Source organism: Myotis daubentonii, chromosome 12 (genome assembly GCF_963259705.1).
Source record: "Myotis daubentonii chromosome 12, mMyoDau2.1, whole genome shotgun sequence".
Taxonomy (NCBI): Eukaryota; Metazoa; Chordata; class Mammalia; order Chiroptera; family Vespertilionidae; genus Myotis; species Myotis daubentonii.
The window spans coordinates 38,869,729-38,882,529 of record NC_081851.1 but is presented as its reverse complement, the minus strand read 5'-3'; the positions used below and the strand labels follow the sequence as shown (position 1 = coordinate 38,882,529).

Sequence of the window (12,801 nt, the reverse complement as noted above, 5' to 3'; positions counted from 1 at the left end):
AAAAAAATAAAAGCACTTAGGAGTTTTAAAACATGCTCATAAATTACTGTTCAGTTGAAGAGAAATCAAAATTATAATTATTGGTATTCTAGAAAAGTGCTAATTGGGAATGCCACAATAAAAACTTACGGGGTTTGGAAAAATCATAGACTTAAATTTTATTATTAAATAAGAAAAAAATGAAAACAAATGAGCTAAGCATTTAGTTAAAACTTGGAAAAGAATCTAAAACAATCGACAGAAAACAGAAACAAGGACTCTAATAATATAAAAACAAATGAATGCCCTGGCCGGTTTGATTCTGGTCAAGGGCACATGCCCCTGTTGCGGGCTCAATCCCCAGTGTGGGGCGTGCAGGAGGCAGCCGATCAATGATTCTCTCTCACTGATGTTTCTATCTCTCTCTCCCTCTTCCTTCTGCTCTAAAATCAATAAAAATATTTTTAAAAAGAAAATATAAAAAAGAACAAATTAATTAAAACAAAGCAAAATCAATAAAACTGAAAAATGAATCTTAAAAATTTGCTTTGGCAATGCCAATTTTATTGACAAATTTTTGAAAGTCAAAAAAGTCATAACATATAAATATGTATAATAATAATACTATTCTAATATTAATAATATAAGAGATGTCACTGTAAGAATTTTCTGTATACAAAGTACACATCTGTAAAAATGCTTTTAAAAATCTTGATGAAATGAATGATTTTCTAAGAAAGGATAAATTTGGAAGTGGATTCAAGAAAAGGTACAAAATCTGTGGTACAAAACATTTTAAATTATCAAAGATCTGCACTCTAGAAAAACAGCATATTCAGAAAGATTTTGAGAGAATTTTCTGTTTTTGATTAACTAATTATTTCATGCTATTTCAGAAATATAGAACACATAAAAAATAAAAACCTTCCCAATTTCTCTCATGAAGTTAATATAACCTTGATGACAAAAGAGTAAACAACAAAAGAAAAATGGTCAATCTCACATATGAAATTGGATGCAAAAATCCTAAGTCAAAGATTAATAATTGATTCTAGAACTTTTCAGAAGTTTATTTTAGAAATGTAGTGATAATTAGAAGTTAGTTGGACTCCTAATGCACGATAAAGAATTAATAACTGCATTTGTGATAGAAGATTATGCAACCATTGAAAATGTCAGTGGAGAAATGGCCACAGCGTGTTATTTAAAAAATTTGTATAGGACAATTCCATTTTTGTAACTATATGCACCTGTGTGTGTGTGTGTGTGTGTGTGTGTGTAAAAGAGTGAGATCTGCAAGAATAAACACAAACTACTAACTCTCTGAGTATTATAATTTAAAACTCTAATCTTTTTTTCCCTTCTTTTGTGCATTTTACAAATTTTCTACAAAGAAAATGTAAAACTTTGTAATCAGATGAAAAAACACACCAGTGAATTTTATTGTTAAATAAGCCTTATCTCAGTAGTAATCCTTAACAAACCCTATGTTTGCACATGTCCCACTAAAGATGTACCCTTTTTATTTCTACCCTTCCACTTTTCTTGTTTCCTCTTGTTACCAAATATTTCACTTTGCACTTTCATCTAACTCTCAGTTTGGCATCTGAAGAAGTTATTAGACAGAGCGTGCCAGCATGTGTGTCAGCAAAATGAATCAACTGGAAGAATTGACCTTGGCTCCTTTTCCATGCGCAGCACATAAAAGGCAGTCTATTATATGAAATTTATAGACAGGGCAAGTTCAAGGTGGAGAGAAGGGAACTGAGAAGGATCCTGGCCTCTCCACTCACAACACACCCTTCTCTTTGCCCCCAGCTCAGGCTTTGAGAAAGAGGAAAAAGCAAGACAGGTTCTCTGTGCCACTTTGTCCCTGTGATAGCACTGGGCCTATGACTGAAAGCTGCTAAATGAAAAGCCGGAGTATGGTGGCTTCATTCCAAATGATGGGCCAAAGCTGGAGTGTAGGAAAGGAAAGGGGTGGGATGGCAGAAAGAAATGCAAAGGGGCCAGGGCCAGGGGCCAGTTCCTGCTCAGGAACTTGGATATTTTCCCTGAGAAGGTGGGGAGGCACTGAAGAGTTTAAGCAGGAAGACAATGTAGAATGTGGGTCAATGTGTATGTATATATTTATATGTGTAAATATATAAGATTTTATGTACATAGGTAAATATACATCTTGTATATACATCTTGTATATACATCTTGTATATATATGTGCATACATATATATGTGTGTGTATGTGCATAAACACTTTTATTTCCATATAAATTTTATGTGGAAACCAAAATATCACTGGAAAAGAGAAAGGCTGAAGGCAGGAAGACTGGCTTACTTAGTGGGCCAAGTTATAGAAGATGAGCAATAGTGAGGGTAGGGAGGAATGCATGGGTGTGAAGGATTTTTAAGAGATAGAAGCAGAACTCTGCTTCTCCCTGAATGTGGCAGAAGAGGGCCACCCCCCCCCCCCCAGTTCCCACGCCCTCTATGCAAGGGATCAACCGTAACTGATTGATTGCCTATAAACTCAAGAAGAGAGAATCTGATTGGCCTAGGTCAGGGTAGGTGTCCACCTCTGGTTCAATCGACTATGACCAAGAAGGCCAGTGTCACAGAGCACAAATAAATTATGATTGTTTGTGGGATCATCACCTGCTGTCTCTCTCCCCCTGTGGACAGTGTGCATGCAGGCAGAGGCTGCTTTTGGTTGCTTGGCACTGTCAGCAGCACCTCAGAAGGTGTCCAGGACACAGTGAGCACTCAGAAACCATTTGTCAAAAGGATGAATGCACAAAGGACTTAACAAATGAAGAGAATCGTGGGATAGAAAACTGTGAAGTCATCCAATCCAGCCTCCATCCATTCATTGCTCATGTGTCTCATTTATCGTTAGAGCACCGACTTCAGCAGGATTACATCAATTGCCTTCAATAGGCCAATGAGCTTTTGTGGTCTAGCCTGAGAACCAATCTCCATTTACAAGAGTGACTTAAGTTAGAAATTATGCTCCTAATTCTAAACAAATGACTTAAAACAAATTTTAGAAACCCAATCCATTTGTAACTTGAGAAATACCTACAGTCCTCCAAACAAGATAATTAATGAACTGGGCCAGAGAGAAAAGGTATTTGTCAGAAGAAACTTGGCATACATGTTATACTTTTTCCATCTGATTATTTTCGTATTCTTCCTGTGAAACCCAATTTCCTTAAGTGACCTCTGTTCATAGGGAACTATTTTGTTTAATCTGTGGGAGCGTGGCATATTTTTAATGATCTCCAAAGGCCAGCTCCCTCTGCACTGATCGTGCCTGATACCTAAGTGAATGTTTTATAACACTCAGCACACATGAGATCACCGCTGGCAAGTCATTGACACACAATCAGCCCACAGTTCTCACATTCCCCTTCATCTGCAAATTCAAATTCAGAACTCACAGTCAAGCTTGAGTCCTTATTTAAAATATGTTTTTATTGACTTTAGAGAAGGAAAGAGAGATAGAAACATCAATGAGAGAGAAACATCCATCAGCTGCCTCCTACATGCACCCTACTGGAGAGCAAGCCTGCAACCCGGACATGTGCCCTGGCTGGGAATTGAACCAGTGATCTCTCCGTGTCTGGGACGATACTCAACCAACTGAGCCACACCATCCAGGGCTATGCTTGAGTGTTTACCATGGTAACTAACAAAAGAGCAGACGATGAAGAGTCTAATTTTGAAATTCAATTTATCAATATTTTATAAATCTGATAACCAACTGGAAAACATGCAATGCAAAGTGTTAGCCAAACTAAGTAGTATAAAAAAATGTGCAAACTGCCACAAAAGAATTCAGATTAAAATATTTGAGTAAAGGGCTCCAAAACAACTGGAATGTTGATTTAATCATAAATATTCGGGCTGAAAGACCCTTGGATGTCATCTAGCTAGCACAACTCTGTTTTACAAATGAAGAAGCCGAGGTCCGTAGAGAGAAAGGGACATCGAAGTGAGTGCATTAGGGGCAGAACAGGAGGTAGAACTGCCTTCCAGGCCTGGCCCGCAGGGCAGACCCCAGCCCACACCTCCAGCTTCCTGTCTCTGTCCTCCTTGGGCCATCCGTGTCTGCAGTTCAAAACTTGGAAAAAGCCAGAACCTGGTCCACACGACCTGTCTACGCCATGATTTTATCAGAGTGTGTCACCTCCAAAGGGTTTTGTTGAGGGACAATTTTCTTTGATAAATCAATTAAAAGTAGCTATTTGTGAAGGCAACATGTTAGCATGTCTACTGCGGTGGAAATCAAGGGGAGCACATAGGATGCTTACCAACCTTCCCCCGAGAGCCTAGATGTCCAGAGACCATGATGGACCAAGGAGACCTAGATGCACAGCTGTGAGTTCATGGACCTTGGATCCTCTGAGAACCTAAACTTGCAGGGAAAATCTGAGCTTTCAACAAAGGCTCACTCCACCTCGGAAACCCTCAGGGGAATGAGCAGTATTTGTGGAGTGCCAACTGGACCTTGAACCTAGTGCTGCTTTAAAGATCTCAGGGAAAAGACCCAGGTGCTGCCTCAGAGACGCTCACCCGCCAGCTAGAGAGAGATCTTCATTCTGAGAAGAGTACCAAGTGGCATAGTATATCTTTTCATGGAACAAATATCTGTGGAGGGCTTGGGATGGACCAACCTGGACATCCTGCAATAAAAGAGCAAGAAATGAATTGAAAGATGGAAGTCAGGACCCTCCCCCTTTTAAAAAAAATAAATAAATCACTGACAAGTGTGGGGGAAAAAAGAAAGATGGAAGTCAGGACCAGATCACAAAAGGGCTGAAATGCTATCAGGGGGGTTTGGATTTTATTCTCAAGACGATGGAGAGCCATTGAAGGCTCTTGAGCTGGGCAGTGAACTGGCCAGACTCATATTCTGGAAAGCTCTCTACATAGCTAGGTTAAGAGCAGATGGATTGTGGCCAAGGCCTACTTTGTGTGATACCATCTACAAGGGCTTCAAGAGATTATTTGTGCTTTTAGTCTATCTTCAGGATAATCCAATGAAAAGAGGAGTAGTGCCTATAGCAAGCAGAGCTGGTTCAATCCAACTTTTATCAGTCCCCGACTATAATGTTGGGCACATTATTTAAATAAAGCTCAGCTCTCCATCTTTTTTTCTACACAGTGAAGCTGATAATACTTAGCTCATAGGGTTTTGATAATAAAGAAGATGACGTGCCTGAACATTTCCAATAATCCCCCCAACACCATCAGGCTCAGTCTGATAAAAGTGGCATTTCCCAGCCTAGGAGGGATGCCACCTTGCATCCTGCCAAGCTGCCACTTAGCAGAAGATATAATTGCATTTTCTCCTTGGAATTTATCCAGAGCATTTTGTTGCTAATGTGTGAAAATAATTGCCATTCATTCTTCGTCAGTGAGCAACCCCGAGGTAAACTGAGATCAAAGCTCAATCTTAGATCTGAATCAAACCACCCCAAAACAATACTGCAAAGAATTAAACTGGGTTACACAGACCAGTGCTCCAATCGTCCTAGCAACGTTTTAAGCAAACACTGGTGCAGATTTGCTGGCATACACGACACTGAGAACATCTGGCCTTTCTATTATCCTCTCGCAAGCAAAAAATGATGTCGTGTAAACTGATCTTCAGGCCAATTATATGGTCTAAGTGTTACAGTGTTTGTATTGGCTCCTCAGGCTGCAGGTTTTAAGAACTTAATTTTAGCCACACCCCTCCCTGAAGCCCTAACTGCGTCTTACTGTAACGGACCCCAGGGATTTGTTTATGCGGAATCTGCACCTTTTTTCAGGATGGTCAGTATGCGTAAATGCATCATCAGTCAACTGGGTGTGCAAAGCACTGTGGGAGGTCCTATACAAATAAGTTACAGGAGTTACGTGGCAATGAGACGACAGAAGATGGTGCAGATGAGGGTGGGCTCTGGGGGCTGCTCTGGTCACACATCCAATGCTACATGTTGCCCCTGTATGCCAGTGTTATTATAGAGGCCAGGTGTGGCGTGTAGAGGCCCTAGCCTGCAGCTCACTTAGAAGGCACTAAACTAGAAGTCAGCAAACCTGATACTACCTCCAGCTCGCCTTTCCACAGTACATAAGGTCATTATTATCTCTGTATTTCCCCATCTAGACTCAACTTCATTTTCCAAACACCATGTGCCAGGCATCACCAGCATTGAGTAGGTTAATTTTCATAATGACTGTCAGTGGCCGAGGTACTATTATCCCCACCATGTCTCACAGGGAGGGGTATCATGGCAGAGACGTGTGCTTACCCCTCCCCTCTGGCTGCTTAAGGAGTGCTCTGAGCTGTTGTTCTGTCAGTTCTAACGGACTAGGGGCTCTAACGAACCACAGCCCAGCCTCTGGAGCAGGAGACAGTGAGTGCAGTCCTGGGGCTCTACGGGAAGGAAGCTTCTTGCCCTCCCCACCTCAGCCCTCCCTACTGCCCTGCAGCTATAGCCAAGAGGCCATGATGACAGCTGCAGGGGCTGACTAGGGAGGTCTTTCTCTCCTACCACCACCACCCCCAGCCTCTGGATTAGTGGGCCTCCTCTCTTCCCCAGCCCAGCCACCATTGCTGATCCCTAGAGGGAGGAAGAAGCCACACAGGGACCCGACCCCAGGCACCAGCAGCTCCTTCCCCAGGACTGGAATTTCACCAAGGAAATGAATCTCTCATCTCTGGGTCTGACTTAGCATGTCTAGGAACGAAGGGCAGAATGCATAGCACAGTAAATCCCAACTCTGACTTGTCCATGACAGGAATTTACCACAGATGGTAACCATTAGGGCTTTAACGTCTTGAAGGAAAGAGCTTTATCCAGAATCATAAATAAACTGTAACCAAGGCTTAGGTTTATAAACCTGTAAAAGACAGTTGCGTGCCCCACTGGGGATTTCCGTACTGGGTTACAACATCAACTTAAGCCTGAACTTGCTCTGGGAGTTCTGGGCGATGCAGTGAGAAGATGGTCATTTATTTCTGCAATTAGTGGACCCCCAATCTGAACCTAACAAACTTAGGCCCTGATTTAACCTCATGAAATGGAAGCTCAGAGAAGATGGGGTGCTGGCATCTCAATATGGCATTGTGATTCCTAAACCAATAGTGTGGCAGCAAAGTATAAAACAAGGCCACTCCCTTCAGAAGTTCCTCGTCGGGTCAGGGAGGCAAGGAAGGCACTTACAGATCAAACAGTTTTAGCGTGCAGGCTTCGGGTGGCCTCGATTATAACCAGAGAAGAATTTAGGGGGGTGGGGAAGCTAAGGCTGAATGGAGGCTGGAGTCATCAGGGAAAGCTGTGTGGAGGAAAAGGGATTCATTTAACGACTGGATGGATGAGGGGACATGGGCACATGTGAGCAACGGTTTGCTCAGCCCCACATCTCCCACCAACATGCATTGTGTCCCTGCGGTGAGTCTCATCCCAAGCCAAGACTCAGATCACACACTCGAATATCCTGCAGGTAACTATCCTGCAGGTAATTGCTCCTCAAAGGCCACCAACCCTACCCCTTCCTAGTTGTGTGGCCTTGGGAAAGTGACAACTTTCCTGAGCCTGAGTTTCCTCATCTGTGAAATGCAAATTGATGATAACACCTGGCTGACAAGGCTATTGAGATGAAAATCAGTGACCTCTGGACTTGGCTTGACCCTATGTGTGCAGTTAAGGTCAGGCCCCTTCTTTTCCTCCTCCGTGAGAGACAGACTGCTGGGAAAATGCACTGTAACAAGTAATTTGCAAGCTTGGGAAAAGGCTTGTTGCATGCCAGTAGAGTGTTGTCATAGACACTGGTCTGCTTTGTACGTATTTCTCTCAGGCTGCCCACCGCCCCTCCCACCTGACCTGCTGGAAGGTCCTAGCTTCAGCTCACATCTCCTCTCTGATCTCTTCCAGGGGCGCTGCATCAACTTTACCAGAGTCAAGAACAATCAGCCCGCCAAGTACCCACTCAACAACGCCTACCACACCAACTCGCCGCCTCCTGCCCCCATCTACACCCCCCCACCCCCTGCTCCCCACTGCCCTCCCCCACCCCCCAGTGCTCCCACTCCTCCAATTCCATCCCCGCCTTCCACGCTTCCCCCTCCCCCTCAGGCTCCACCTCCCAACAGGGCTCCACCCCCCTCCCGGCCTCCTCCTAGGCCTTCGGTCTAGAACCCACAGTTCATGCTCTGGGCTCTCTCAAAAACTTTAGGGAGGAGGCTCCTCTGTGGTGTGAGAACGAGTCTCTCCAGTTAAAGGAGGCTTCTGCTTTGGAAATGAGGGGTGACAAAGCCCACTAACGTTCACACATTTTAAAAACTGGTTTATGATGCCAAAATGCCGACAATTGTGATCAGCGGGAAGAAATCGAAATGTTGAAATGCCTGAAAACAAATGAGAAGGCAACCCCAGTCACAATTATAGCCAGCCAGCCATCACCTCTAGAAGGTTCCAGAGACAGTGAAACTGCTGAGATGCTCTAAATGGGATTGTGTCTCATGGAGACCAATAAGAAATCATTTCTCTGAGGGTGAGATGAGGAGTCAGTTAAGAAATAACATTGCTGAGTTTCTAAATGCTGCTTTCTCGCCTTCTCTCCAACTCCATCATTTAACCTTGGACCCTTGGCCCAGAAACCAAGGAATCCTCAACCCCGTGCACCACCCAGGAAGGTGGAAACCCTTTGCCTACTCATTTAGGGGAAGCTTGGAGTAGCCACTGCGGCAAGAAACTCAACATCAGACAGATATCCAAAAGTATGTCTTACTGGGATTTTCAGAGGAGTAAAAACACACCACATTTTCCTTCCAAACTCTCCCAGTTTCCAAGTGAGGAAGAGAGCAGGTGTTTACTGATGGAAAAAGGTATGTTGCCATGTTGCTGTGTAAGTGAACCGGGCGTGTGCATTGATAAGGGGCATACTGATGGGAGCATCAGACAGTTTCTAAAACCCACAGCCATCAGCAGCTGGGCGTGGCTGGCTTTGGCCCGACATCGTCCCCTAAGTCATCGACAATACATTGTCAATGAGCAACCCGTTAATGATTCATGGTAAAAATATAGATTGGCTTTGGTTTAAATCATTTGAGATATGAAGAAGTGATTGATCCCATTTTCCAGAGATAAATGTGAGTTGATCTTCCCAAAATGGCACCACTAGCACCTACCACACAATTTCACTGATTTTATTCTCCTTTCTTGGGAAAGTTATGCACCAGAGACTTCTAGATAGAGCTGTGAGACAATGGTCCTGACAGAATAAGGAAACTGTCACCCGGTTATTTGATTAACCCCAAAGGGTGCAAGTAGATTTCTTCTTGGCTTTTCAACATACAATTTATTATCAGCTATTGACCCAGAGGCAATACACCAGAAATGCTCTGCCTGGAATTTCCAAACGCCTGGGGCTCACTCCATTGCCCCCAGTCGTTCTGAATCTGTTGTGAGCAGAAGCTGTAAACACTTTCTAAACATTGGGTTTCATCACCCAGGAGTGGGAACAGGGCCATTGTTGAAGGCCTCCTGCACAAACCTATTCAAAATTATCTCCTCCTCCAACTTTGCACAGTTCTTAAAATTCCTCTCCCAAGCTCCTTAAATCTTTTCAGGAACAAAGTAGAATATAAATATAAATGCAGTGCGTTGGGCTCTGGTCTCCAAAGATCCTCCAAGAACCCATCAAGCCAGACTCATTCTTTCACTTTTCTTAGAACAAAGACATAAGGACCTGGCATGCATTCCATAAACACCTATTCTTCTAGCCACGACAGACATTGCTAATCAATCACAGCACTATTCCCATGTAGCCCAATGATTTCCACAGCCCTCAAATTACAACTCAAAAAAACCACCACTCACCTATTAGAATTACAGAGAGAGAGAGAGAGAGAGAGAGAGAGAGAGAGAGAGAGAGAGAGAGAAGCTCTATTGGCCAAACCTATTTAGAAAACAAACAAACATGGGGGAATGGGGAAACCCTTAGGCAAAAAAGGTACAGTCAGGGAAAAATAGATCTAGGCACAGTGCCTAGACTACAGGCACTAACTGTGCAGTGTCGATGCCAAACAGACACTTCTCCAAGTGTACCTCAGACCCAGCCCTTCTCCCAGCCTGCCACTCCCAGAGAATCCCCCAGCCTTCTCATAGAGCTAAATCAGAGATGGTGCCCAGGACTTATGAAAGCAACCCCCTCCTCCCTCCCCCTCCCCCCACCCCCAACCTGGCCTGTATTGTCTATTTTTAGAATACTAGGCTGCTTCTTTAGTAGAGTCCTTCATGAAGTAGGGGCCAGGGTGTCTCAAACACTTGCAGGGACATTACTGGACTCCAGAAAACCATTCCACAGAAGAATGGGTCCCCCCAGGCTCACAGTATAGGGATGTTGAGCCCATGACAACTGTTTTGACTGCTGGCAGTACAAGACAGTCCACCCCACACCGCTGCCGCATGACTCACTGCGGCCTTAAGAAAATTCAAGCTGAGATGCTGACGTTGTGGAAAAAAATCGGGTGTGAATGCAACATTCAGGATCTCAACAGCACATCAATCAGAAGCCCTGTGCAGTTTCCGAGATGTTGTTTCGTGAACTTTTTGATGAAATAGGGAACTGCAAATATATGATGATTTTGAAGAGGATTGGCAGGGTCTGTCCTTAAAACTGACTCATTGTGTCATCCATAGTCACTTAGAATTACAGTTGAGAAGGAAAAATACCTATACTGTATGAACATGGCAATATTTTAAGAGTAGGCTATTACAGGCAGGAAAATTCTTTAACTGGTTTATAAAATCTATCAGTACTTGTATCATTCCCTGTAAAAGGCAGCAGACATATGATTGTGATCAGGAAACTGCACAAAATTATTTTTTAAACCCCCCATGTTATTGTCTTTGTGAAGTTTTTTTTATATAATAAAACCCAACATTTTGTTGTATATATTCGTATTCCATGTGTTAGATGGAAGCATTTCCTATCCAGTGTGAATAAAAAGAACAGTTGTAGTAAATTATTATAAAGCCAATGATATTTCATGGCAGGTTATTCTACCAAGCTGTGCTTGTTGGTTTTTCCCATGACTGTATTGCTTTTATAAATGTACAAATAGTTATTGAAACGACGAGACCCTTGTTTGCACAGCATTAATAAGAACCTGGAGGGGTCCCCTCTGTTAATGACCAGGAGCGTCTGGCCTGGAGCTTGGCACATATTCCAGTGAGACACAAGGTCTCTCTTTTCCCAAGGTCAAGAACAGAGCTGGAGGACAAATTAAAGAACAGTCTTGGATACCTGGCCATGGGGAACCTCACTGTAAATATCACTAGAAGGGGCAGAGATGTTCGCAAACGTTCATGTACACTAAAGTCCAAACACTGTCAGATGAGGGAAACCATCAAAAAATCAGGAAAAATAATAATGATGATTGTGAGGTAATGAGCAGCGGTCTCAGCCTGATGAGAACTTAATAAAAAATAATTAATGCTGTGTGAAATGGGTTGAATTAGTTTGCAAACCATATAAAGATGTAAGCAGTAAAGTGCCTGTTAATGCACACCGCGTGGGAAGGGGGTGTTCTGGTCAGTTGCCTTTTCTAGTTATCTGAGCTCTACTATATTATCATTCTTGGATAACCAATTTAAAAGAACTAGAATATGATTTTATAAATACACTTAACATTAAACTCTTCTTCTAAGTCTTTTTTTTTTCTTTCTCTGATAATTCAGAAGACAGTTATGGATCTCCAGTGCCTCTGAGTCATTATTAAAAAACAATTAGTAATCGCTGTACCATGCTATAGGAGACCAGGCTAAGCCTGTACAATGACGAACTCTGGAAGTTGCTTTTTTTAAAAAAAATAATAAATTCCTAAAATCAGCTCTTTTCCTGGTTGTCTCTCTTTGTTATGAAAATAAAACGTAGATTGGTCAAGTGTTTAACATCCTGGTCATAATAAAATGGCTGCCCTCTGCAAATGAAATTATGTTTCACAAATTATTTTGTGCCCTCTGCTGAACTCCTGTCTTAATTACTCTTTCTTCTTTAGCTGCCCAACATTTAAAATATTCTTTGTTTCCAGTAATGGTTTTAAATTTTAAAAAGTAATCAACGCTAAGTGAAAATGAAAGATGGCGACAGAGAAGAACACAGAAGAAATGCGTTGTCTCATTTAGGATTGTGTGCCTGCAACAAAAACGTGGCTATGATTGATTTGACTTACAGAGCAAGTATTCCAGAGGTTTGCAGCTGCTCAAGAAACCCAGAAGTATTATAGATAGTGCTGCAGTAAATACCCTTCTATCTACTTACACTTCAAAATATGTTTATTATTGCCCGGCCGGCGTGGCTCAGTGGTTGAGCATTGACCTCTGAACCAGGAGCTCACGGTTGGATTCCCAGTCAGGGCACGTGCCTGGAAGCTCGATCCCCAATGTGGGGCATGCGGGAGGCAGCTGATCAATGATTCTCATCATTGAGATTTCTATCTCTCTGCCTTTCTCTCTGAAATCAATAAAATCAGGAACAAATAAAAAACCATGTCGTCATGGTTCTACAAAAAAACTGTAAGTGAAAGAGCTGAACTGAAGCTGCTAAGAATAATAAAGTGGTTTTTATCAGAAATGAAGAAATAATAAACATTTTTAAAATATTTTTATTGATTTCAGAGAAGAAGGGAGAGGGAGAGAGAGATAGAAACATCAATGATGAGAGAGAAACATTGATCAACTGCCTCCCCCACGCCCCACACTGGGATTCGAGCCCACAACCTGAGCATGTGCTCTGACCCTGGAATTGAACCATGACCTCCTAGTTCA

At 42.6% G+C, this 12,801-nt stretch overlaps 1 protein-coding gene across 1 annotated transcript in view; it reads left to right on the top strand.

Annotated features, from left to right (window-relative positions):
- ANTXR1 (ANTXR cell adhesion molecule 1) overlaps positions 1-11,863 on the top strand; it is a 220,469-nt gene extending 208,606 nt beyond the window's left edge. Inside the window, exon 18 of the mRNA XM_059659574.1 lies at positions 7,903-11,863. Coding sequence (XP_059515557.1) covers positions 7,903-8,163 — 261 coding nt within the window. The 3' untranslated portion in view covers positions 8,164-11,863. The remainder of the gene's footprint in view (positions 1-7,902) is intronic.
- Positions 11,864-12,801: the final 938 nt, after the last annotated feature.